The 27,729-nt window shown below is 39.9% G+C and overlaps 1 protein-coding gene across 3 annotated transcripts in view; it reads left to right on the top strand.

The window, feature by feature from the left end:
• Positions 1–27,729, top strand: part of TMEM131L (transmembrane 131 like) — a 169,527-nt gene that overhangs the window by 105,908 nt on the left and 35,890 nt on the right. For all 3 annotated transcript variants that reach the window (XM_042983743.1, XM_042983742.1, XM_042983744.1), the window contains exons 8-25: positions 1,781–1,858; positions 2,066–2,219; positions 3,841–3,899; positions 4,212–4,320; positions 6,389–6,482; positions 6,990–7,143; positions 7,857–8,027; positions 9,353–9,422; positions 10,492–10,609; positions 11,949–12,090; positions 14,453–14,562; positions 15,576–15,648; positions 18,389–18,516; positions 20,579–20,721; positions 22,967–23,153; positions 23,364–23,549; positions 24,337–24,486; positions 24,876–25,501. In XM_042983743.1, the coding sequence (XP_042839677.1) occupies positions 1,781–1,858; positions 2,066–2,219; positions 3,841–3,899; positions 4,212–4,320; positions 6,389–6,482; positions 6,990–7,143; positions 7,857–8,027; positions 9,353–9,422; positions 10,492–10,609; positions 11,949–12,090; positions 14,453–14,562; positions 15,576–15,648; positions 18,389–18,516; positions 20,579–20,721; positions 22,967–23,153; positions 23,364–23,549; positions 24,337–24,486; positions 24,876–25,501 (2,752 nt within the window). The remainder of the gene's footprint in view (positions 1–1,780; positions 1,859–2,065; positions 2,220–3,840; positions 3,900–4,211; positions 4,321–6,388; positions 6,483–6,989; positions 7,144–7,856; positions 8,028–9,352; positions 9,423–10,491; positions 10,610–11,948; positions 12,091–14,452; positions 14,563–15,575; positions 15,649–18,388; positions 18,517–20,578; positions 20,722–22,966; positions 23,154–23,363; positions 23,550–24,336; positions 24,487–24,875; positions 25,502–27,729) is intronic.

Raw genomic sequence — 27,729 nt, 5'->3', positions numbered from 1 at the left:
CCTTTTTCTTTTTATGTCTATGATATGGTGGGACTTGTTTGCAGAAAGACAAATTCAGTCATCTAATTCTTCCTTAAGATTTTAGGTTCCATTTACAAATGGTATTATTCTGTTGAAGTCTAGCAGATACTAGTAGTTGCTTTTTATTTTTTTAATTAAAAAATTTTGTAAATGTTTATTAGAGAGAGAGACAGAGCGTGGGCAGGAGAGGGGCAGAGAGAGGGAGATACAGAATCTGAAGCAGGCTCTAGGCTCTGAGCTGTTAGCACAGAGCCTGATGAGGAGCTCGAACTCATGAGCCGTGAGATCATTGACCTGAGCCAAAGTTGGATGCTTAACCAACTGAGCCACCCAGCACCCCAATTAGCAGTTGCTTTTTAGAATAGTCTTTGGTTAATGTTTGGTCCTATTTCAAGCTTGGTTAATCTTCTTTAAATGTTTTTTTTTTTTAATGTCTATTTGAGAGAGAGAGAGAGAGAGAGAGAGAGAGAGAGAGAGAGAGAGTATGAGCCCCCGGGGTGGGGGGGCAAGAGGAAGGGGAAGTGGGGGAAGGGCAGAGAGAGCTGGGGACAGAGGATCCAAAGTGGGTTCTGTGCTGACAGCAGTGAGCGCAATGAGGGGCTTGAACTCACAAACTATGAGATCATGACCTGGGCTGAAGTTGGAAGCTTAACTGACTGAGCCACCCAGGCACCCCATTTTGATTAAACTCCACTATCTTTACTGCATTTTAAAATGTGTCTTATTCCTTTTTTGGTACTTTAATCGCTGAATGAAAATTGTAGTAGTTAAAAATGTGTTTTTAATATAATGTGCTTAGGTAATTCTTAATAAATCTAATAAATTAAACACAATCATGGTGGTTCTTTCTACTTAATATTAAGTCTTCCTGGAGTGAATAAACGCTTACCCGCAATCAAGTCCGCCAAGGATTTGGGGAATGCCTCCTTGCCTTACTGAGATTTCCTGCCATCGTGACTGTGGCTGCCAGGCCGAGTGCCTTTTTATTTTATAATCACTATGCCAGACACATCAAGCTGAACAAAAGAGGAGTTGTCAGAGCTGATGGGTTTTGGATTTACACGCTGCACTACCTGACTTCCCTGTGTGCTCACCGTCTGCAGCTCCCCCCTCCCCCCCAAATGACTGTATTTCTGAATCAGAGTGTGCATTTCCTTATCTTAAAAGATATGTCGATTATCATTCCATGTGGCTGTTGAGATCTTTGAACTTGATGAAATTTTGCATTCTTTTCATTTATTTTCATCTCTTCCATGCATAACTCTTTCACATTTTAAAAATGATAATGATAGCCTGTTTCAATTTTAGACATCTCTTAACTGTTGTGCCACAACTTCTAACATTCTATTAATGGAAGGCAGACGGAAGAACAGTTAATTGGCTATTGCTGGGTGAACCTACTTTGAAATAAAAGATTCCTGTGTTGAAACAGAATGTTCAGAAAGTATAAGAAATGCCAAACTGCAGTGTTCCTGTGTATATTTAGAACATATTTATCTCCTTATTGCCATAATAGGAATTTTCATGTTGCCCAAGGGAGAGCTTATGATTTCCATTAGAATGTGAGCTTGGTGACAGGCTTTTCTGTCTTATTCATGTTTATTTCCAGCTACTAGGATAGTACCCAGCATTTAGCAGATACTCAAATATTTATTAAGTGAATGAATGTTCTGCATAAATGATAGATTGTTTACTATGAATACAAGATTTAATTCTTTGCCTCTTTTTAAGTTTTTTCTCCCCTTTTTTCTTCTTTTAGGCAGAAACCACTAATACTAGTCTCTTGCAAGTACAACTGGAATGCAGTTTACGTAATAAAGTGTGTCAGCAATTAAAGGTAAAATTAAAAAATTCACTCTTCTCATCCTTCCTTTCTTGCCTTTGGCTTGGAAATCAAAAATAACATGACACATTCTGTTTTCAGAAATACACATGACCTTATCATAAGTGCTTTTCTTTTTATAAAATTTGAAATCACAAAGTTTGGATGATTTTTTTTTTTTTTTGAGTTTTTCTTTTGTTCTTTCCATCCCTCCAATCTCAGAGTTGTTACATGGAATCTGACGATGTTTTACGGCTACAAATGAGCATAATCGTAACCATGGAAAACTCCTCAAAAGAGTTTGAAGAAAACACACAAGATTTGTTAGATCATCTTTCTATAATTTATGTAGCCACAGATAAATCTGAGACCTCAGGTAAGGTGGGATCTTTTAACATTTTTATTATAGTATATCTTGATTAACCTGCATCACCATTTTTTTGTTTTATTTTATTTTTTTAGTATTTATTTTTGAGAGAGAGAGAGAGAGAGAGAAAGACAGAGTGTGAGCAGGGGTGCGCAGAGAGAGAGGGAGACACAGAATCCTAAGCAGGTTCCAGGCTCTAAGCTGTCAGCACAGAGCCTGACGTAGGGCTTGAACTCACGAACTGCGAGAACATGACCTCAGCTGAAGTCAGATGCTTAACCAACTGAGCCACCCAGGCACCCCTGCATCACCATTCTTAAAGCATTTACTTGTAGGCTGTATCATTGCAATGCAAGACAACGAGTCTTTGCGTTCGTAATTAAGAGATTAACAGTGACTGGTTCTCAATCTGCAACTGCTAATAAGGCTATATTATTTTGGAGTAAATTAAGTGGCAACTGCAAACCACTTTTTAGTTTTCTTGGGATGATTTTTTTTTTTTTTTTTTTTTTTGCATTCTGAGATAGGAAACAGGTTAAATGGGCAGGCACAACAATCTAATATAAATATTCGCAAAGTGTTTGGGAAGTTTTGTGTCTCTTGTCCCAGTGTTACTGATCTGCAGAAGCTCAGTTAAAGAAATCCTGCCGTGTCGTATTTTTAATAGCTGACTGGGTGCCAATTGTTCCCGGATGCCGGACTAGTTAAGAGAGTGTGAATTGTAGTGTTCATTGTTATGAATTTTGTCTTTGAAAATGTATGTCCTGTGTACCAGGAATTACCTAGTTCATCAGCTTCAGTTTCTAAGAACTTTTGTAGGCAACACATATTAGGTGATTTTTGACATTTACAATGTAGAGTTTGCTGTTATCCATTGGTTAGCAAGGCTGTTCTGGTATATGTGTCTGTATGTATATATATGTATGTGTATGTACAATTATATATGGACACAGACATACACATGTACCACATGTACATAAACACATACCATATACATATCCAGAGAAAGAATTGGTACCAAAGTGTAATTTTATGGTCAAACATCATCTACTTTCCAGCCCTCAGAATTGGCTGTAATAGTGATGGTTCTTCAGCAGGAGAGCTGTCCTGTCTTCGGCTTCCTAGTTTTTGGTGATTCTCAGAATGGCCAGATAGACATCAATGTAGAGAAGACCCTGTCCCATGGGGAGCACTTCTGTGAGTGAAGGTTGAAAGGAAGGTGATGTTTTGAGATCCCAGGGTTTTGTTTTTCCTCAAATGTGATCATCCCAATAAGGAAATAAGGGCCTGTCCAATCAATAGGAGAACATCACTTTATTTAAAGCTGTCCAGTTGGTTAGTTTCATCCAGAGGAGTAATAGTGTGACCCTATACTCAGAATATCTTCACTGGTAGTTTATTATCCTTTAGAGAGCCCATGTTGGTAGGTCAATCTTTCTGTATAGATCTTTTTCCTTGTGACTTAGAAGAATACCCAACAGGAAATAGTTCCCAGTTTCAATGGTAGTGTTGAAAAACGAGTCACATTTTTTATAGAAATGTGTAATGTAGTACTTTAGCCACTATATTAAAGTATGAGAATGAGATGACTCTTTTGTTTTAATCTCATTGCTCTGATTCTTTTGGACAGATGATTCGGCAGTAAATATGTATATATTACATTCAGGAAACAGCCTTATTTGGATACAGGTAATTGTAAATTACATAAAGTAAAATTTAAACTTACGAATGTATGTTTAATTGCAGAACATGAGGAATTTTCAACAACAGATACAGAAATACTTGTCTCATTTCTCTTTTGCTTTAATTTATATCCGGTTTCCCTTGCTTGAACCCACATTAGGATGAAGGTTGTCAGCACCCCCCTTCCTACTGTCATAGACACATATGCTGAGCAGTTGCTTGTATGCCAGTCTGAACGACTTAGTTCTTTTAACAGAGTTGATTCACATTGGATACTCACCCAGCTGAGAATAGTCATGTGGATTTTTATTTTTGTAGGACGTACATCATTTCTCACAGAGAGATGCTCTGTCTTTGCAGTTTGAACCAGTACTCGTACCTACTTCTGCAACCAACTTTACAAAAATTGCCTCTTTCACTTGCAAAGGTACAGATTTTAAAAATACTGGAGATTGTCTTTTTATTTTTGTTATCTGGTTATGATGACAGTTCTTTTCTGTGAAATGACTTGGGTTTCACAAAGATTTTCAGAAAGCAAATTGGCTTGATGGTAATACTGTAGCCTTAAGAGTTCTAAGAGATAGAATGATGGAAGAAATGATTGTTGATGCCACTGTTATTCTGCCACATATGGGGGATTTTGCATTTAAAGCTTAACTCACGTGGTGATCTGAAAGAGCAGGATGTAAATGTGTCTGGTGGAGGTGCTGCTTCCACAGAGAACAAGGTTGTGCTGCCCGGGTCGTGTATCTTTGTGCAGAATGCAAGCTAGATCTAGTGAGTACAAACCCAGCTGTAGCTTTAGGTTCTTATTTATGGTTAAAAAGAGTTCTGTAAATAAATGCAAGTTGTTTGAAACATATGAAAGCATGCCCTGCCTCACTTCTGTTTCTTTTTCTTTTTAAAATTTTTTAATGCTTATTTATTTTTGAGAGAAAGAGAACACAAACAGGGGAGGAGCAGAGAGAGGAGACAGAGGATCCGAAGCAGGCTCTGTGCTGACAGCAGACAGCCCGATGTGGGGCTCGAACTCACGAATTGTGAGACCATGACTTGAGCCGAAGTCGGACGCTTAACCGACTAAGACACCCAGGCACCCCTTTTTAATTTTTTTTAAGTTTATTTATTTATTTTAAGAGAGAGAGAACACCAGCAGGGGCAGAGGGAAGGAGAGACAGAATCCCAGGTAGGCTCCTCACCATCTGTGCAGAGCTCAATGTGGGGCTTGAATTCACGAACCGTAAGATCATAACCTGAGCCAAGATCAAGAGTCAGATGCTTAACCCACTGTACCACTCAGGCACCCTGCCTCACTTATGTTTCAAGAAATGTTAATTAAAGCAACAAGTAAGATGTAATTTATTACTTGGATCAATAAAGTGTTAATATTCTGTGTTGGTAATGATTAGGGAAAAAACACGTATTTTTGACAAGAGTACTAACCAATGCAGGCTTTTTGGAGGGAAAATTGGCAATCTGTGAAAATTTAAAATGCACATTTATGCTCTTTGACACTACGTCTGGGAACTGTCTAAGTACACTCATATACATATTCAGAACTGCTTACAGAAATGTGCACTGTTAGTGACAACATCCGTCTGTCGACAGGGGGCTCGTTCAGTTGTAGTGCATTTACAGGAGGGTATACCCTGCAGCTATTAGGAGGCATATGTGGGCATGTAATGCAAACAGCGCATACACTTGGTGTCCTTTAAAGGGTGTCTGTGTACTTGCATGTCATAGAACACTGGACGGATGCTCAGGAACCTGCTAGCAGTTGTTTCCTCCAAGATAACTGGGGACTCGGGTGGACTTTATTTTCACATTTTTTGTTAGTGTTTGAATTTTTTTTGGGGGGGGGGTTGGGGCCATATATGCAGCTTAAAAAAAAAGACTTGAGTATTTGTATCAGAGTTAAGAATTTAATGCCAATGCCTTAATATTAGGAGTAGTTCAGGGAAAGCTTAAAAGTGTTGTTTTGATAATCTCCAGTGTTTTGGAATGCATTTCCACTCACCCTGTGAAGCTCCTCCTTGCTATTTCGGTTGTCTTTCTTTTTCCTTTCTTGCTCATGCCTCCACATGCTCCTCTTCACCCCACCCGGCTGAGTATCATTTTTCACTTTTGTCATCTCTGGCAGACCTAAAGACTTTCCTCTTATTTATGGTGAATGCAGATCTTTGTAAAGAGAAGCTATAAAGCGTTGACTCTCTTTTTCTTTTTCTCCCAAAGGAAGAAATGAGAGGTTGGTTTAAAAAGGGAGGGGGGTGTGTGTGTGTGTGGTAGACATCAAGTTCTAGAAAATTGGCAACCAGCCAGCAGAGGAAAAAGATAGGAGTGTTTGAGAAAGTATTTTACCGTTGATATCTGATGCACTATTTTAATGGAGAAACTGAAGTAATTAGAAAGTTATAAATAAAACGTATATCCTGTTTTTATTCAGGCGCAATGAAAGAAAAGATGCTTCACGTTTATTTCTTTGTATCTCAAAACAGCTACATCCTGTGCCAGTGGAATTAAAGAAGACGTGAAGAAAATAAAAAACACTCCAACACTAAAAGCGTGTCTCTCCTCTCCTGTGATTCAAGGGTAGGGTGAATCCATTTTCCTTTAAATCATGTTTGTTTAAGTGTTTTTCATCTGGAAATAATTTAAAAATGTAACTGATGAGACGTGTATGATTCTCTCTCTCCGGACTTGCCTTGCGTACATTAACACAGCTAACAAGAGTGGAAAGGCTGATGGCAGAACGGGAGAGGGGAGAAGGATTCCAGTGATTCCGTTTGTGGACTGGGCTGGGGACCAGGTAGTCAGGTGTGGGAAGGAGGAAGAGGATGCGCGTTGGGGTCCTGGTTTTGTCCTGGCGGCCTGTGTGAGCTGCCTTGGTCCTGGCCTGGTCACTTACCCTCTGGCCTTCAGAGGCTGCGCCTGAGGGCACGAAGGGTGAAGAAGGCAGTCCCGCGGCCTGTTCCTGGCGCTAACGTTTGTGCTCTGATGTTTCATGCTGCTCCTCTTTGGGCACACTCCGAGGCGCGCTGAGTGCTGGTGGGTTGTCTCCCACTCAGGGCTGATAGCATGCACGTCCTGTGTTTGCAGGTATTTTAGAATGGACTCCTCTGCGACCCAGTTTCACATAGAGACTCACGAGAACACTTCAGGAGTTTGGTCAATGTGGTACCTCAACCATTTTGACCATAGTGTTGTATTAAATGATGTGTTTGTTTCCAAGGAGACCAAGCACATTTTAAAGGTACATACGGTATTTTTATCCAAGTTTTAGCCTATTTTAAGTTTTGTTTAAGGCCAGATGCAATGAAATTAATATTTATAAAGTTTAATTTTTTCTTCTGAGTTTTAAAGCAAGTATTTTTCTTTTAACGTTCTCAGAATTATTTCTAAGATCTATTTGTTTTTTTAAACTATCGTTCAAGGAACACAGAGGGACCAAGGTATATTCTTAAAGGATATTTGCTGTCACCATTATTAAAAAAATTACAATGTACAATTTATACTCAAAAGATTGTATTTATTAAAAATAAGCCTGCTTAATAAGAGACTCTTAAAAACTGAGAACAAACTGAGGGTTGATGGGGGTGGGAGGGAGGGGAGGGTAGGTGATGGGCATTGAAGAGGGCATCTTTTGGGATGAGCACTGGGTGTTGTATGGAAACCAATTTGACAATAAATTTCATATATTGAAAAAAAAATAAGCCTGCTTAATGACAAAATAGACTTTTTCAAAATACTGCCCGTGAAAAGTTCAAGATTACTTTTGTGAAATTAAAACAGCATGTGAAACATAAACCTATCATTTATATGAAAATATTTCAATCTTCGAGCTGGAAATAGTTGAGTAAATTCTATTTTTGAAAGTATAAAAGAACTTTAGTATCATACTTTATAATGGTTTTAATCATAATTGGTATTAGAAAAAGTAATTTCTCTTGCTTTTTTTCTTTTTAGATTCTGAATTTCACTGGCCCTTTATTTCTACCTCCAGGCTGTTGGAATATATTTACTTTGAAACTTGCTGTTAAAGACATTGCCATAAATCTATTCACCAATGTATTTTTGACTACAAACACAGGTGCCGTTTTTGCAATACCTCTACAGATTTACTCAGCACCAACCAAGGTATTGTTTACAACACTATGTGTTATAATTTTCATAATAATTACTGTTATTAACTTATGGTGCTTGGGTTTTATTGGCAGAGTTAAGCTCGTGTTCTTTAAGACTATCTCAAGAAATACAACAGATATTACCAGGCCAAGCTTAGATGGTCATTTGTTTAGATATGGAACTCTTTATTTGGAAAGAGTTTCCATTTTTCATAAAGTAACTTGAGGTTCTTGAACAAAATAAGGTATTACAAGTAGATTCATCTCATTTTCATTTATTTCCAAAATTTGTAGAGCAAGGAATATGTGCTTGCTCTAGAAAGCACAGTTGAGCTTTTAGTGCATCCTTGCAATGAATTCAAATAAACTAGACGGTTAAATGCTGTAGTTAGACCTCTGGTAAGTGAGGCTTGGTTGCTTGTAGTTCTTGCATTTCTCCCGGGGGCCAAATCTAAAGCCTGAAAGGATTCACAATTAAAATGCTTTCTAAAATCTGGGTAAACCGTATTCAATTTAGATCTTATCTTAAACATGTCTCATTTTTTTCTTAATGTTTATTTATTTCCATTTGGTTACTGTTATTGCTTCTTTTTGATCCAAGCTATTCTGTATAACGCTGGGTTCTGATTTTTCACTATGAGACATTCATGCAACCATCTTTATGATTTTTCTCACTTATTAGCCTTGGTGTTTCATTAGATAGAAATGCCTCATGCTTAGCTATAGGCTTAAAGGTAGGACTTCTAAAATCAAACTACACAAAGTGTAAGGTTAATTCCATTCATCCTTATTTTGAGGAGGGGAGATTTCTTAGAAATTTCCTTTTTCTGATCAAGAGATGCGTATTAAGAAGAGCGCCCTGTGGGAGGGAGTAGGCAGGTTTCATGTATATGTGGAAGTAGCGAGTCTGTGCTTTCCCAACCTGTAGGAAGTGGAACGTCAATTTAAATGTCCTGAGTGGCTTAGGAGTTTCTACAGATTGGTATGCTGTTTTTCAGAGGATTACAGTGTTTTGGTTCTTTTTTAAACCTATCAGGAACGTCCTGAGATTAACCTCTAATTCAGGAGGCAGCTTTGTGTCTTTGGAGCCCATGGATCATCACTGTGGGCATCGATGATTGTGCAGAATCCACTGCTGTGAGCCTTCCTGTGAGAGACTGTTCAGGGCTCTCATTCAGGGGGAAAGGAAGCCAAGAATTCGCTTTCTCATTGTTTGGCTTCTGGTTAAAGAGAAATTCACTGAGGTGGAGGCCAATGTCTGCTTTGCATTTGAGTGCATTAGGATTTTTATGCTTAGTGTTGTGTTTTAAGTTATTCATATATTACTTTTCAATCTAGGAAGGGAGTCTGGGTTTTGAAGTGATAGCACATTGTGGCATGCATTATTTCATGGGAAAATCAAAGACAGGTAAGTATTCTGCCCTTAGGCTTTCTGTAGAACTCTAGAGTGGGGTTGGGTGGGAAATAGTGAGGAAAAATAGAGTTTGTAGCTGCAATAATTAGTCCTGTAAACATAATTGTATCATATTTTATTTTTAAAGAGCATGATCATTCACAGAATGACTTGAACGTCTTAAAAATCCTCCAAAAACACCTGAGGTTACTTGTATAAATAATGTCCCCTTAAGTAGCTTGAACTTTTGTAAGGGATTTTTTTTCAAACACATTATTTGATGGTCACAGCAACTTTGTGTCCAGGAAAAGTTGGAAGATTCTGGTTCTTTTATAAAAGGGCTGACTACAAGTTAGTAAAAATAACCTGGAATTGTGTTTGAAGACTTGGATTATAGGAGCATAAACATCTTCCAGGGGGTGCTTGCTGTTATGTGAGATTGAATGCTATGGTGTTGATATAGAAGCTCTTTCTAGCCCTTGCCCTACATTTTTGATTCATTAAAATATTTAATGTAAGGAGACTGTTGCAGTATGGAGACTTCTTTGAGGAGACACCCATGTTTTCATCCTGGTACACTCTTTAGCACAGACAGGACCGAACAGATAAGTAGAGAGGGCTCAGTGAACAGGAGGCCGTTTTGTAAATATGCACATGCACCTTCCCCAGGCCTGGTCTGTGCCCTTCTTTGGGAGGACCGTTCGTCCATCAGCACTGATCACCGAAAGGCTTAGGTGATGACCAGTGCTTACAGGGAAGCAGTTTAGCCTGTTAGACGGAAAGCTGTTAAAAATGTTCCGAGTATAATTTTTACTTGTTTCAGGCTGTATTCATGAGCCATGTGTCTTTTATGTTCTTACCTTTACATGATTCGATTTAGTTTTGTTTTCTACATGTTTGTTTGATTTGATGTACCATTTGCCATTGAGTTAGAGAGATCCTAGGAAAGTCAGAGGGAGGGAGGGGGTGTGTTTATGCATTTGACAGTCCTCTCAGTTTGAGAAGTTTGGCAGCCTGTGGCATTCTTTACTAATTGAGTTGCATTTTCTATAAATCTAAATATTAAATCTGATCTAACTTTTAGAAAATCCTAATTGGGGAGGGAGTCTTTCCCTGGATCGGTCTACCTGGGATGTGGATTTGGAACTTGCCAATAAATTGTATGAAAGATGGAAGAAGTTTAAAAACGGTGACGGCTGCAAGTATGTCTTCACCTTTCCTTGTCTCTTTTATGTGGCACTGGGGAGACACTTCAAGCGAAGTTGTAGGATGTCCAACCTTAGAAAAGTTGAAAGTGGAGTGCAGTGAATACTCAAACGTTCCTCACCTGTTTTCAACCAGTTGTTCACATTTTGCCACTTACGCTTTATTTCTCTCTCGACCTCTATACCTTTGTACACACGAATTATCTTTGTGCTGAGTCATTGGAAGGTAAGCTGAAGATACCATACCTCAACCCTGAGTACTTTATTGGGAAAGAATTTATTTCCCATGGAGAATATCCTCCTACATAGGACTATGCTATGATTCCACACCCAACAAATTTAACACTGATACAGTTATACAGTATACAGTCTGTATTGAAATTTCTCTGTTTGACTCACTGGTATCCATTATGGCTATCTTTTTCTTTTTCCTTTTTTTAAATCCAGATTCCATTCAAGGATCATGTATTGCAATTGGTTGTCATGTTTTCTTACTTTTCTTTAGACTTGTATCCCCACCTTTCTTCATCTATCATAATGCTGACATTTTCGAGGGGCCTACCCAGTTGTCTTACAGAACCTTTGGCACTGTGGAGTTTTTGGATTGTTTCCTCAGGTTTACATTCATGTCAAACATTTTTGGGAAGAGTGCTAATTACTTGGTTGGTATTGTGTCCTTATCATTGCATCACCTCAGAAGGAACATAAATGGCATTTTGTGCCATTGTTGGTGTTGCTAAGTTGAATCGTTTGACTGTCCTCATTGTGCGTCTGACAGCTCTCTTTCCACTGTAGATGAATTTTTCCTTTACTAAGTAATTATTAAAAATTAATAAGTAACATGTGCTATGATAATTTGAGATCATATAAATTTCCTGTTCCCAAAGAACATTTCACCCCATCCATTGATAATCCTTGCCTGGATCAGTTGCTAGATTGATGGCTGCAAAATAGTGATGTTTCTGATTATTTTGTTCATTCTACATTCTTTTTGAGCATCACTGTGGATTCTTTGTTCATTACCATGATGTACCATCAGTATTATTTTTTGATGCTAAATTGTCCCAGATTTGGCTGATGGGAGCCCCTTCAGGCTAGATCGTGGGTCCCTTAGATGTTCACCTCATTCTTTGAGCAACTTCCTTGCTTTCTAGTAAAACAGGATGCTCCGGGATCATGTGTACTTTCTCTTCCCCAGACCCAGAATACCCAGAATAAGCCTTTTCTTTTTTCTGAGAGCCCTTGTTCCTTTTAGTAAGAGTGATAATTAGTGATTTCCTTTTTTTTATGTGAAAATTATTTTTCAAAATAATTTCTTTCTTTATGAATTACACAGGAGGACTGCTTTAGGCATGACTCGATTTGGTCGCTTGAAGAAATCCAAGGAGTCAGAATCCTTTGTTTCGTATCTTCCTCGTTTAATCACAGAGCCCGGCCTTGTGTTAAACTTCAGCGCAACTGCCCTGAGGAGTAGCGTGGTGAGGATTGTGTATCTCCTTGTCAGTGACCCCCTGGCTCTTGGGGTGTTAAGTTATCAGAGTCTTTCCACCTTGAGAATACTGTGTCAGAACCAAAGTTAATTTAAATTCATTTTAAGTGACATACATATGCCGTTCAGTGCACTTAGCAGGGAGGTGTCAAGAAACAAAGGAGTAAACTTGAAACAGACTGAAAGTGCATGAAACAAACACATTTTCTGAAGTTTGTTTTCAGTTCAAAATCCGTCAAGAAAGTATTCAACTACGAATATCAGAGAAAATCTTTTTTATAAGATTTTACCGTTTTTAAAATTTTTATTTTTAAATTTATTTTATTTTTTAGAGAGAGAGTGACAGTGGGGGAGACGGGCAGTAGGAGAGACAGAAAATGAGACACAGAGAGAGAGAGAGACAGAGAGAGAGAGAGAGAGAGAGAGAGACACTCTTAAGCAGGTCCACATTCAGCACAGAGCGCAACACAGGGCTGAGTCTCACGACCCTGAGATCATGACTTGAGCTGAAAGCAAGAGTTGGACACTCAACCAGTGAGCCACCCAGGCACCCCAATTTTTTTAAAAGTAATCTCTACGCCCAACGTGGGGCTCAAACTTACAACCCTGAGGGGCGCCTGGGTGGCTCAGTTTGTTAAGCAGCCGATTTTGGCTCAGGTCATGATCTCCTCGTTCATGAGTTCGAGCCCCGCATCGGGCTCTGTGCCTTCAGCTCAGAGGCTGGAGCCTGCTTCGGATTCTGTGTCCCCCTCTCTCTGTCCTTCCCCTGCTCATGCTCTGTCTCTCTTTCTCTCCCCAAAATAAAGAAATGTTAAAAAAAAATTAAAAAAAAAAAAACAAAACAACTTACAACTCCAAGATCAAGAGTCACAGTGCTTTACTGACTGAACCAACCAGGAGCCCCATCACAGAGAGAATCCTGATTAATACAGGCTTACATAGGAGTTAGCTTGTTTTATAGTGAGAAGCTCAAAAGAGAGAAGTCCAAAGCTGATGAAGCAGCAGTGTGATGCCATCAAGGGCCTGGACTCTGTCCATTACCCTCTGTCCTTAGTGTGCTGACTTCTTCTCTCGTGTGTGCTTCCCTCCATGAGCTGGGGAGGCAGGGAGCAAAGCAGAGGCACAGAAGCCACACCAGCAGACTTCCATGTGTGTGTCATCTCATTGCCAAAGAGCTGCATCACATGTGGTCTGGGTGATGATTTACACTTCATGAGGTGCTCACTGGGTTTCTTAGGGGTGGCATCTGAAGACTGTTTTTAAAACATTTTTGTTTTGTGGGGGCGCCTGGGTGGCTCTGTCGCTTGAGTGTGTGACTTCGGCTCAGGTCATGATCTCACAGTTCGTGGGTTTGAGCCCCACGTTGGGCTTTGTGGCGACAGTCTGGAGCCTGCCTGGGATTCTTTCTCACTCCCTCTCTGCCCCTCCCCTGCTCAGACACACACACACACACACACACACACACACACACACACACACACACTCTCTCTCTCTCTCTCTCTCTCTCAAAAATAAACATTAAATTTTTTTTTAACTTTGAAATAATTTCAACTTAAACGGTTTAAAAATAGTACCAAGAACTCCTAGTCACCTTTCACAAAGGTGTTTTTGTGTTTGCCACATTTGCTTTATCATTCCTTTTCTCTGTCTTTGCACACACACACACCACACCCTTTTTTTTTTTAATGTTTATTTATTTTTGAGAGAAAAAGAGCATGAACAGGGGAGGGGCAGAGAGACAGGGAGGCACAGAATCTGAAGCAGGCTCCAGGCTCTGAGCTGTCAGCACAGAGCCCGATGCGAGTCTCGAGCTTATGGACTGTGAGATCATGACCTGAGCCGAAGTCGGATGCTTAACCAACTGAGCCACCCACGTGCTCCACACCACACACATTTACGAGCTGTTTGAGAGTGTCAGATGCTATGTCCCCCCTTATTTCTACTTCATTGTGGATTTCCTAAGAACAGGAGCATCTTCTCACATACCAAACTGTAATTATTAAAATTGGATGTGATATTAATCATAATAATGTTATCGAGTCTGCAGTCTATATTCATAATTTTCCAGTTATTCCCCTCACATACTTTATGGTAGGTTTTTTTTTTCCCAGCTCAGGATCTTGCATTGTATGATCTTTATCATCACCTGTAATCTTTCTCAGCCTTCTCTTGCCTCTCATAGCAGAGATGTTGTTGAAGTAAGCAGGCCATTTATTTTCTAGACTGTCCCTCGATTTGATTTGCATGATGGTTCCCATGATTCGATTCAGGTTATGAATTCTTGGCGGGATTATCTCAGGAGCAACGCCATGTCTTCCTCGGGGTTTTGATTTTCCTTTCCCCATATCTAGGTGAAGTACTTTGTGGTGAAGAACCCTTCCTCTTGGCCGGTCTCCTTGCAGCTCCTGCCTCTCTCTTTGTATCCTACACCCGAGGCTGTGGTACGCCTGCTGCACAAATGGTAAAGCACCCAGTTGGTGAAGACTTTCTGACGGTGTTTGGGAAATGCTGTCAAGACTCAGAATTATTCAGAGTCCTTCACATCTTTCACCCAGAGCCTGTATGTGGGTGTACACAGTATTGGCCCCAGTACCTGCACACCCAGCTCCTTGGGACATACAACCTGATGGAAATTGCCGCTTCTCTTGTTGCGTGGTATCTTTGGTGTTCCTGTGACAAGGCTAGCTCCCAGCAGGATATTACTTTCTCTGGTCAGGGAATCTTTACAGCTGTGATTTTTTCCCACGTGTATTCCTCATATTGAGAATCTAAATCACAGCGATCTCTGGGCAACACAAGAAAGGAGTTTAGTGTTTTAGTACATTTTAATCTCGTGTTAAAAAAGAAAAGATGATAGATTTTTTAGTCCCTGTCTGTTACATCTTATTTTCACAAAGCAGTCACAGTTTCAGTTAGAATGTTTCCCTCTTTGGCTTAGTAGGATCTACTCTTATCCCTGGGTTTCTCAGCTTCAGCACTATTGACATTTTGGACCAGGTGATTTTCTGTTTGGGGGAGGAGGGGCTGTTGTGTGTTTCAGAGGGTGGTTAGCAGCGTCCCTGGCTTCTACCCACTCGGTGCCAGTAGGACCTCCCCAGCTGTGGTAAGCAGAAATGTCTCTGGGCATTGCTATGTGTCTACCGGGAGATAAAATTGTCCTTTCTCGAGAGTCACTTCCTGTCAGGTTCCTTATGTATTGTTTGGAGAGGGAAAAAAATTGCTTTGTATTTAGAGCTGTTGTCACCATATGCTTCTTTACATTCTGTGCTGCCAAAGTCATTCATTCATTGGTATTTATTGAGCACTTCCAGTATGCCCAGGACAATGCAGGGGGCTGGGATGCAGTGGTGACAGGATGGGATGAACTGTATATGTAAACACATGTGCTCACATAATCTGTATATGTGCACACATGCACTGTTTTCTTTAGTGGCAACCTGAATGTTATTTCAAACATTTTTTTTTCCTTTATAGGTTTGGCACTGATATGCAGATGATTAATTTCACAACTGGTGAATTCCAGCTCACCAAAGCTTGCCCTTACCAGGTAGGATGTCCTCTTTAAATAGAAAAAGAATGCTGACAAACCATACACATAGCATATGGCTGCACCAAGTCATGTTTCAAGTGTTTTTACATAATATATGTGGCTCTCTTATATTCTAGGCATGAAGTATACATAGCAGATTTTCCCAATTAACGAATGCAGCAAGAGCCCATGGTTCATGTTAGCCTGTAAATCATTTTAATTTGATAGTTTAGATTCATGTGAGTGAAGAAATAACAATTGGATCAGGGCTATGTAGAAAACCATAAAACCTGAGACCCCAGAATTTACAATTCTCTTTTAGATTTCCCATCAATTGTTTTTTAAGGTGACATAAGGTAAACATACACCTAAGAACATCTTCTCCTACTAAACAGGCTTCATGTTTTTAGCAAGTCACCCAGTTTCTGTGATGTTCACCTCATCTGTTAAAAAAAAAAAGGTCTTTCTGAAATTCTTAAGCCTCTGGGCGCTCATGAGGTCTTGCACAAATTCTCAGGAGGAGGAGTAAACATGTCATGTGGAAAGGATGTTGTTCTGGGACTTGGCAGCCTTGTTTCTTAGTTTCCACTCAGTAGTTCTGTGGCTCTTTGTACAGAGCTGAGAGTTCTCCTTACAAGTATCCTATGTGTGAGATCAAGTCAGACGCGGAGCATTTGTTAAAAAAATACAGCCACACACGTCACCACACATGGGCATACAACTATATTTCTAACACACACGCACACACACACACGCACACACTGAAATGCCTTGGTATTTTCTTCTCTCTCCACACTTATCCCTCCAAAGATGGACTATTGGCTCTAGATTAACTTGAATAGCAGAACGAGGGAGATCAGATAACCTCCAACTAAGAGTTAAAACTCATCAAAGCAAGTTTTTAGATGGATTTTTAACAGAGACTTACAATAGGAAACATATTACAGCAAATGTCCCTTTCTGTTTGTAAGTGGTTTAGGCAGCAGGATGGTCTTGTTTTTGTTAGCACGCCTGCCCTGCTCATTGCCTCTGGTTCTCCTTTCCACTGAGCAGGCTCCCAGGGCTGTTAGAGATAAGTTAGTCCAGGATACCAAAAGATCTTTGGCCCCACTGGTCTTGAATCGTATATAATTTGGAATTCCAAAAATAGTGCCAATTTTCTTTTACATCTAAATGTTCTATTCAGATTTGAACAAATGCTGCAGCCTGTTTGGAAGAAGTTTTTCATGTGTGACCAAAGGTTTCCCCCAAGAATATTACACCTTTTGTGATAAGAGACACCATTACTGTTATGAATTTGTTACACTGACAATAATAGTATCGATGCCTTTGAGACACTTAAAGTTTAATTCAAAATTCTTCTTAGAACTCTTTGTTATGTAAAGAATGGCACCCGTATTTATGATGGTTTGCTGTTAGAAATGTAGTTCCTTCGGTTAAGATCAGGGGGAATTAGATGGTCAGGGTTCTGAGTCCAGGCTGTTAACATGGGCTAGCTTTGTGCCCTCAGGAAGATTACTTATCCTCTCTACAGCCTTTTCTCACTCACTCGTAGTAATGTTTGAAGATTCAGTAACATTTATGGAATGCTCAGCATTTTATAGACTTCTTATATTCCAGTGCCTGGCATATAAGAACGATTTAATAAATGATGCAGTTGTTATTACAGATTTTTTAATGTTTGCTTATTTATTTTGAGAGAGAGAGAGAGAGAGAGAGAGAGAGAGAGTCCCAAGCAGACTCTGTGCTGTCAGCATGGAGCCCTTTGTGGGGCTCGATCCTATGAACTGTGAGATCATGACCTGAGCCAAGATCAAGAGTCGGGTGCTTAACCGACTGAGCCACCCAGGCGCGCCATGTTATTATTACACTTTTAATACTAAAAATCAGTTTTATTCAGTATTCATATTAGATATATGTAAAGCAAGGTTTCTCCCTTCACGAAGCTTATAGTTCTAATGAAAATGAATCAAACACTGTCGCTATTTCTTCTGATAGCGTGGGGAGGTACTAGCAACAATTGCAGGATAAAACAAATATAAAAATCAAGACTGCAGAAAAGAGAAATATTACCAGGCAGATTATATGATTATAGCGCTAAGAAATTAATAATTTTTTTTAGTGAGAAGGAGCTGGAAAAAAACAGTGGAAAGAGGAAAATGATGGAGAACTCAGCCTTGAATACTAGATTTAGAAAACAAGATTTTAGCCTTGAATACTAGATTTAGAACACAAGATTAATCAGAGAAAGTTAGAGACCCTGGAAAAAATAAAGGAGCTTGTGAATAAACACAGCTCTTTCTCCTGAGTGAAGAGACGCAATATAATACAGATGGTCTCTGTATGAACCTAAGGTCAGTATTAAAGATAGGGTTGTCGAGCAGCAGTTGGGTGTTGGGTCAGATCCCCGCAGCATTCAAACAGAGGCTATTTGGTGTGCTAAGTGACGGTTTGCAGTCAGAGCATCTTGGCAGAGATGTCTCTTGTAGCCACAGCTTCCATCCAGGCCGGGAAGCAAATCCCCCTCTCCAGCATCCCTGGCAGGCTGTCCTGCAGCCTCTGCCTGCTCTTCTCAGCTGTGGTTCGGGAACTGTTTATCAGTGTGAACTCTCAGAGTGAGCAAGTTCAGCGTGTCGATTAGGGTAGTCCATTCTGGACGTTAAAAGAAGAGCAATCATGTTTATACCCTAAAATGCACGTAATGAAGACGGAAGCTTGCTTCACAGGAATCATTTCACTGCATTTATTAAATCTGCAGGGCATGCCTTCTGAGGAATCTGAGTTTGGCATCCTCCACTTACATTTGCAGCCTCTGGAGATGAAAAGGGTCGGTGTAGTTTTCACGCCAGCTGACTACGGAAAAGTTACCTCACTCATACTAATCCGGTGGGTGTGTCCCTGTCATGGAGCCTATTTCTTTCTCTCTGACTCGTCTGTCCAAGTCTCTTTCTCTCAAGAATACATAATCTCTTTATTTTTTATTTATAAGTATTTGTTTATTTCTGAGAGGGAAATATAAAATCTGAAGCAGGATCCATCACCACAGAGCCCGACATGGGGCTCGAACTCGCGAACTGTGAGATTGTGACCTGAGCTGAAGTCGGGCGCTTAACTGACTGAGCCACCCAGGTGCCTCAAGAATGTGTAATCTCTTTAGCTAAGAGCTGACATTCACCTCATGGTCAGGCCTTCAGGGATGGGGCTGTGTTGCACGGGAGGGAGAGGAGAGGCTATGTGAGGCTTCACACTTACTTCGTGCCTCAGTTTCCCACCTTGTAAAGTAGGGGCTGTGTGCCCTTCTCTCTAAGAGCCGCAGTATATTTTGCTCAGCATCTCATCTGTTGGTGTCATTGAGGGCAGGACACATGTACAAATGCAGACACACACACACGTATGTGCTAGGAACACATGTTCCCAGCTCAGAAAAATAATTGAAACACTGCTGTGTATGTTTTCACTCGCAGTGTTGGGATTTATATCACTCTCATACCTGTCTTGCTTCTGGAACTCTCTGTAGCCCCAAAGGACAGTGGACTAAGGACTGTTGAGCCCATTGCCTTTTTTTCCCCTCCTTATTTTAAATGACAGATGTTGCTAAATTTAAGCAGCTAAATGTTTCTCACTATTAAATTTTTTTCATCTTTAGTTAGTCTTTATTGAGAGTTTTCTTTCAAAAATTTACAGTAAATACAGATCTATGTTGAAGCTCTCTGCATTGGTGAGAAGTCTAACACTAATTTTCAATAAATGACCTTTTAGTTACTTTGTAGTTTTTCTAGTATCAGATCAGCTAGCGAAGACTTTCTTATTCTGGACTTCCTTTAATATATTACACGAGTTTGTTCTTCTGCAAGTGAACGCTCTGAAAAAGAAAATGTACTTGTTTGTTCTATTAAGCATTTTAACTAAGACTCCTGCTGCCCTGTTGACAGCGTCTTTCATTTAAAACTCCTTCTCCGTTGAAGAACTAAGGTCCCGGGAAGTGCAGAGATAGCATTTACCTCATCCCAGGTTCAACTATCCCACCTCGAAAAGAAAGTCTAAATTATTTGTAGTAGTTAATTTACTTTTGATATTTCTATATTGACACATAGTATTTTTCTGTAAATAATATCAGTCATCCAACCTAACTTAAAGGCTTTTTAAATGGTTAAAGATTCTTAATCCTTCAGATAAAGGTGTAAAGCTCTTGTTGTATTTTGCCTAATTAGGAATGTTTTCTCAGCTTCTATAGTATTTACATTAATGATGACTGGCTTTCACTCCAGTCTACACCTTTTAAACATCTACTCCATTTAACTTTTTTTGTCCTGGGAGTCATGACTTCAGTTAATGAAAAGGCAGAAGCTAGTCTGAATTTTTGTTTGACTACTAAGGATTTGAGTAGATCTATGTTATTTTGTGGGGTGACATTATAAACCTTTGGTTCAAAAGAAACAGTAGGATTTTATTTCTAGAATTATCCCTAAGGCAGAATCTCTAATAGTCACAATTACTATGAAACTCCTTAATTCACCCTGCAAGTAGTTTGTATCAATTAGGCTAAATTTGTTAATATTTCTCTGAGACCCTAACTTTATCTTGTCAGTTTTTGTTTTTGTTTTTGTTTTTTTTTTGCTCTTGCAGGTCTCATCACCACCCAGGTGGCTGATTATTAGAAAAACATGGCTTCACATTCTCGGGCTGAGGCAGGAGGGTGATCAGGAACATTCTGGGCATTCACTCGTTCTTGCTGTAGTCAGCTTGCCTGGGCTCTTCTGAGCCCATTGGCAGCTTCCGTTGCCCGTCAATAGCCTCTAAATTCCAGGAGATGCCACACTATTTAATTGATTTTCTCTTTGAAAACCTTACAGCTGTTCTTGCTAACTAGGAATGTTTAGCTCCAAGTGCACTGTTATCTTGTGACTGTGTTGTAATGCCTTTGTATTTGTATGTGCTGCCCCAATAGGAATAACTTGACTGTTATCGACATGATTGGCGTGGAAGGGTTTGGAGCGAGAGAGTTACTGAAAGTGGGCGGAAGGCTTCCTGGTTCGGGAGGTTCTCTCAGGTTCAAGGTGCCTGAGTCCACGCTGATGGATTGCCGGCGACGTGAGTTCGTGTGTGTGGCACTCAGATGGGGCAGCCTTGGTGCTAAAGCCAAGAGCAAAAGGATTCTATAGGAAGATTCTTTATAAATTTATAGTAAATTCATTACATTGATGCAAATAATTGAATCAGGAAAATGTTTAGTATATATAGGCCTTTATAAAAATAGCCTTAGATATTTAACCCGTCTTACTTAATACATATATAAAAAGTGTAATTGCTGAATTATCAGTATAGTGTCAAATACTTAAGATAAATAGTAAGAGGCTACATCATCATAAAAAGATCACACCATGGGGCGCCTGGGTGGCTCAGTCGGTTGAGCATCCGACTTCGACTCAGGTCATGATCTCACAGTTCATGGGTTTGAGCCCCGCGTCGGGCTCTGTGCTGACGGCTCGGAGCCTGGAGCCTGCTTCGGATTCTGTGTCTCCCTCTCTCTCTGCCTCTTCCCCGCTCATTCTCTGTCTCTCTCTGTCTCTCAAAAATGAATAAACGTTAAAAAAAAAAAAAAGATCACCCCAAAATGCTGAAAGGAGACAAGACTAAAGATTTCTAAGCAGTAGAACTCTATGCAGTAATGGAAATGCTCAGTGTCTGTGTCATCCAGTACAGCAGACACTAGCCTCATGTGGTTACTGAGCACTTAAAAATATAGGTAGTGTGACTGAGAAGAGAAGTTTTTAAATTTTTTTTAATGTTTATTCTTGAGAGACAGAGCATGAGTGGGGGAGGGGCAGAGAGAGAGGGAGACACAGAATCCGAAGCCAGTCTCCAGGCTCAGCTGTCAGCACAGAGCCCAACGCGGGGCTCGAACTCACAGACCGCGAGATCATGACCTGAGCCAAAGTCGGACGCTTAGCCGTCCACGCACCCCGAAAATCACTTTTTAAATTTACTTAATTTTAATTTAATTTAAAGTAGCCACGTATGTCTAGTGGCTACTGTATTAGACATAGAAGATTTAGAAATTTACATAAATGTTCCATTAGATATTTCCAAACTGTGCATGTATTTAAGTTAAATACTTCTAAATTATTTATATTAGGTTCAAGAACTTTCTCAGGAACTAAAACAAAAATCAAACAATAGATGTAAAATGTTTTTCGTAAATTGTCTTGTTTCCTATACAATTTTGAATTTCTGGAACACACTGAAAGCATTTTAGTAACACTGTGCTTCCTGTGGAGAAATCTGATTAGTGAAAACTATTGGATAATTTTGTAGCACTGTTTAATGTCTCATTAGAATTTTTTTAATAAAACTATGCTAAATGAGCATTGAGTTTGAAACGATTTATTAACCATTTGCATTCAGCATTCATCACAATTCATTTTTTCTTTCATTCATTCAGTAATTTAGAGTTGACCTTAAAAGATAGAATTAAGGAGTATTATAAAAACTATAGAACCAGATAAGATATTAGTCCCTTTATGGAAAAGATTGTGGGTTGTAAATTTATGGGAGTAATTTAAAATTGTGGTAATTCTTTCTTTTTTAAACTCCCTATATAAAATGTGCTCTCATTTTTTTTGCAGGGACTTGGTGACTTACTTCCTCTGAATGTAGTGGGTGTTTGAGTCATGTTTCTAGAAGCACACACACTTGCTCTTAACTGGTCCCTGTTCAATGTGAAGATACTGGGAGCAAAGTGTGCATAGTGCCTAGGGATATCCAAACTATTTGGCTTCTGAAAAGAATAAACTTCTAACCTTAACCTTTTTTAAAAAAACAACATTTAAGTTTATTTTGAGAGAGAGAGAGAGTGCATCAGCATGTGCAGGGGAGGGGCAGAGAGAGAGAGAGAGAGAGAGAGGGAGAGAGAGAATCCCAAGTGGGCTCCACACTGTCAGCACAGAGCCTGACGTGGGGCTTAATCTCATGAACCTGTGAGATCATGACCTGAGCCAAAATCAGAAGTTGGACACTTAACTGACTGAGCCACCCAGGTATCCCTAACCTTAACCTTTACTAAGTAAAAGAACAAAGAAGAGATTTTGATTACTGTTGGTACCTAGGAAGGTCATTTAACTTAAAAATCTTGATTAGTTAAATGTTTTTATTGTATCCTGATAGTATAAGAAAATCTGTAACTGTTCTAGAAATTAGATAGAAGTCATACTTTGAGCTTATATTGAATTTTTTTTCACATTTTAATAATACACGTCATGGTTTTTTGATTCAATAAATTATGCTAAGTAAATTTTGCAGTTCGTATACACTAAATATTATTTTCTGTCCTCACTAGAACTGAAAGACAGCAAGCAAATTTTATCTATTACAAAGAACTTTAAAGTTGAGAATATTGGACCACTTCCTATAACTGTGACATCTCTGAAAATTAATGGGTATAATTGCCAAGGTTATGGATTCGAAGTGCTAGATTGTCATCAATTTTCCCTGGCCCCAAACACATCCCGAGATATCAGCATTGTGTAAGCATTGAGTTTTAACCTCATTTAAGTTTTGTGGCGCATTTAATAATGTGGGCGTGGAGGGACCTTTTTCCATTGGTAAGACATGTTAAGTTGTTTTTATATAAATACTTATGGTAAGTAAGAAATTTGGCTGCTATTGTGATTACTTTGTTTTGTGCCTGGAATTAAAAGAATCAAAGTTCATAAAGATGAATCTTTTGTTACCAGGTTTACTCCCGACTTTACCTCTTCCTGGGTCATTCGTGAGCTGACTCTTGTGACTGCAGCAGGCCTAGAATTTCACTTCACTCTCAATGTGACCCTCCCTCACCACCTGTTGCCTCTGTGTGCCGACGTGGTTCCAGGACCCAGCTGGGAGGAGTCGTTTTGGAGGCTCACAGTCTTCTTTGTCAGGTATGCTCCCGCCTTTGGGCGAGTTGCAAGAAACTGTCTATTGCCTGGGTGTAAGAGCTTATGAATAGTCAAATAGCATATTCAAAGCATCTGAATTGAGTGAAATTTGTATTTCTTTGCGAACCCTGATACACATGAAGTAGACAAAGTAGTAACTGATAAACTTTAAGATAATAGTAAACGAATTGTAAGAGATTCATGGGACCTAGAAGTATCATAGACCATTGTGCTCCATATGTTTTCACTGGCTGTCACAGGGGAAGATACGACTTTGACTCCTATTGGCCAAGTGCAGTGGCAATTTGAGATTGGAAGACTAGAACGACCCTTTTAGATTTTATCATGAAAGTGCTTTTAAATTTTTTTTTAATGTGTATTTATTTTTGAGAGAGACAGAGACAAAATGCGAGTGGGTTGGGGCAGAGAGAGAGAGGGAGACACAGAATCTGAAACAGGCTCCAGGCTCTGAGCTGTCAGCACAGAGCCCGACGCAGGGCTCGAACTCACGAGCTGCGAGATCATGACCTGAGTCGAAGTCGGACGCTCAACTGACTGAGCCACCCAGGCGCCCACAAGTGCTTTTAAAAATGGAATTGGAATGTCAAACTTACAAGTATGCACATTTTTAGAAACTTGGGTTTTTTTTTTAATCTTTAAGGTAATATCAGAAAGTACCACATCTTTAGACATTTTGCATCAACCATCCACTGCTCTTCTGTAAGAGAGCTGGTCTTTTTAATGCGAGTCAGAACCATGCAGTAATGAACCCCGTTGCTTTCTTCCTCAGTTTGTCCCTGTTGGGTGTGATTTTAATAGCCTTCCAACAAGCACAGTACATTCTTATGGAATTCATGAAAACAAGACAGAGGCAAAATGCTAGCTCATCTTCGCAGCAAAACAATAGTTCGATGGATGTAATTAGCTCCCATTCTCACAAGTAAGAATTTCTGTGTGTGTGTGTGTGTGTGTGTGTGTGTGTGTGGGTGGGTGGGTGTGTGTGTGTGTGTTGGGGGGGAAGGGGCTCTCACCTTTGATATTACTCCGTTCTGATTTTATTTTAAGGTGATATAAATATTATTCTGAGTCCAGGTTTAGATTCATAAAATTTTCTTTAAGTCATTGAGGCTGTAACAGTCCTTTTACAATAAGATAGACTTCATATAAGGACTTAGTTTGTAAAACTCAGGGGGCTTTGGAAGAAGGAAAGATAGAATTCCCCAGTACACACAGTACTGATGGCCACTTCTTTCTCACGGCTTTAGAAACAGAGGGGTAGGATTTGATTCCACGTGGCTTGATGTTAAATGTTTTTCTTCCTCCATTCAGGAGCAATTGTAAGAACTTTCTTGATACCTATGGCCCCTCTGATAAAGGCAGAGGGAAGAGCTGTCTTCCAGTAAACACTCCACAAAGCAGGATCCAGAACGCGGCAAGGAGGAGCCCCGGTACCTACGGTCATTCTCAGAAGAAGCACAAGTGCTCAGTGTATTACAGCAAACACAGACCTAGCCCACCTGTTGCCAGCAGTGCCAACACTGCTGCCGAGGAGAGACAGACTCCAGCCCTGGGCAGCCCCCTGTCTGCCCCTAGAGAGGACGTGTGCACTGATGTTATGGGTGAGAACTGGATGAACCTCAAATACGCAAGTGGCATAAATGTCAACCTGCAAAAGAATTTAACCCTTCCCAAAAACTTACTGAATAAAGAAGAAAACACACTGAAAAACACAGTTATGGTCAATCATCCTTCTTCAGAATGTCATATGAAGGAGGAAATACAGACATGTATGTTTCCTAAGGAAACGGATATTAAAACTTCAGAAAACATAGGTGAGCTCAAGGAGAGAGAGTTCTGTTCTCTGAAGACCTCTAAGAAACTACCTGAAAATCACTTGTCAAGAAGTGCACCTCAGTACCAGTCAGACTTGCCAGAGATTTCCGGGAAGAATAATGGTAATCTTTTCATCCTCCTGGATGACTTTTCTCTCCAGTTTGTCTTCGGTCTGTTTTTTTAACAGAATTTGTTCTCACCTGTGACTTTAGGTTTAATCATGGATGCTGAATTTTTAGTTCTTGCACAGAGTTAAAGCAAAGGTGTAAATGTTGAAGTACGGTTTGCAAAATGAAAAGCTTAGGAGGAGGCACCACATTTTTAGAATGTCGTGGCTAAGAAGTGTACTTTTAGTACATGTGTTTAGAGGGTTGGCAATGTCATATTTTATTGGGAGGATATGGACACCACTTTCTAATTATTTTATATCTTGGATTTTCAGACTATTTGTGAAAATCAATCTGCTCATAAAATGTTTCTGACCGAACAAAACTTACCAACTTTTTATATTTAACAGCTGCTACCGTCTCATGTTCCCTGGCCCTGATTCTTGTCTAATTGTGTCCCTTGGTTAAAAAAGACAGATGTTCTCTTATAGCAAAGGCAGTTAGTGGAAGCGTAGGCAGGACTGGACTCAGAAAACTACCTATATGTAACATTGCCGTGAAGCTTTAACTGACCCCTTTGGCTTTTGGCATAAGAGCCCGTGCTTATTTTTCTTAGCCGTTCTGATCATCTTAATATGCACGTTTCTGTACCTGGTAAAAGTCAGATTTTGGACACTTTTTAATCTGGAAAAATCAGTCACCTTTGATCTTATTAAAACATCTAATGTGTTTCACTCCCTGTTACTGTAGAGGGGGTAGAGAAATATTATGGATTGGTCAGTTTCTGATGAGTTTTATGCATGTAGTTAAAAACCCGAAGTGAATTTTATGTGTTCCATAAAAGGACGTCTCTAACTTCAAAGCTGGAGTCCTCCGAGCGAGTGGAGCAAGGTCAGGCAACTGCACATGTATTCCTGGTGCGTCTTGTTCCAACCAGTTTGTACCGTTTCCCTGGTATCCGTGCACGTGTTTGAGGTGGAATCATCTCTGCAGGGTTGACGCTGTCCCCTGTGTTCTGTCCACCCAGTGTGTGAGCACGCACTCCGGATGAAGCATTCAACCAGATCCTCAAATGATAGCATAGCATACCTGGTCTGAGGATGTTTCGTGGTAGGGCAGGGGGCTTCCTATTGTTCCATTTCCATGGGGCCCGGGCTGCAAAACATTTGTGAAAGAGTGAGATTAAGGGTGAATCCTACCAGGGTTTTCCTTGTTTGGTATCATTTAGGCCTGAGCACAGGATCTAACATAGGCTGACTTTACGTAAGCCTAAAACCATAGTTGTTTGAGGTGCTTCTGTGGCCCATTGCGTCCATTAGGCATCTGCATAAATGTGCCTGCAGAGTGCAGTGGCCATGGCCTTGTGGATAGATAGATGGGAAGGACCTTTTGCTGCACTGCAGTACTCTGAAGTGGGTTAAAATGTGGAGACGTGGGCCCAAAGTGCAGCGCTAGAGTGGGTCAGAGGATTCACATTTGTGCTTCAGGTCCCTCCTGTCCAATACTTGATGTTTAATGCCCATAGTGGAGCATAGATGGCCATGTAGTAATACTTCAGCAAGTGTGAGTGAACTTCGTATTGGAGGTCCAGAAACAAAGGACTTGCTTATATCATCATAGATGTCATTCCTGCCCAGAATCTTTCCCTCCTGTGCAGATTGCTAATCTGTGTTTTAAATGGAAACAAGTGTCTTGCAATAAGAAGTCTTTAAAAACTGCTCTTTGGTTAGATCAGTAGTATGTTAAGTGGTATCAGGGTGATTGTTGATCAGATCAAGTAAGGACTGATGAAAGAACTTTGGCTTTTCACCATGTTCCGACCAGCAAACTTAGAGGTGCTAATTCACAGTGCTGAATTTCTCTCCGGAATTAGTATGTCAGCAGGAGATTCCTCGCAGGGAAAGCCATTCATTGACATGTGTTTTGTTCTGTTTTCTGTTCACAGCACTATTCTAGGAAAATATCAAAGAGGTTAAAAAAAATAGGTTGCCTGCCATCCATTTACAATTTAGACATTTTAAAGGATTGACAATTTTAAAAATAAGAAAGGACTGAGAATTCTAGAGGAAGATATTTGTAGTTTGAAGATAGGATTTGCAGTTTTTTTTAGTAATATCAAGGGCTTGGGGTGCTTTTATCAGATTTTAAAGGAAAGCATTGTAATAAGCTGGCAGATGGTGAACAGGCATATAATTGGCAGGGAGTCCATAACGTGTGAAGAATGCTCAAGGATGAGAAAACCA

This window comes from Panthera tigris, chromosome B1 (assembly GCF_018350195.1).
Source record: "Panthera tigris isolate Pti1 chromosome B1, P.tigris_Pti1_mat1.1, whole genome shotgun sequence".
Classification (NCBI taxonomy): domain Eukaryota; kingdom Metazoa; phylum Chordata; class Mammalia; order Carnivora; family Felidae; genus Panthera; species Panthera tigris.
The sequence above is the reverse complement of the archived record's forward strand: the minus strand, read 5'-3'. Positions and strand labels throughout refer to the sequence as shown.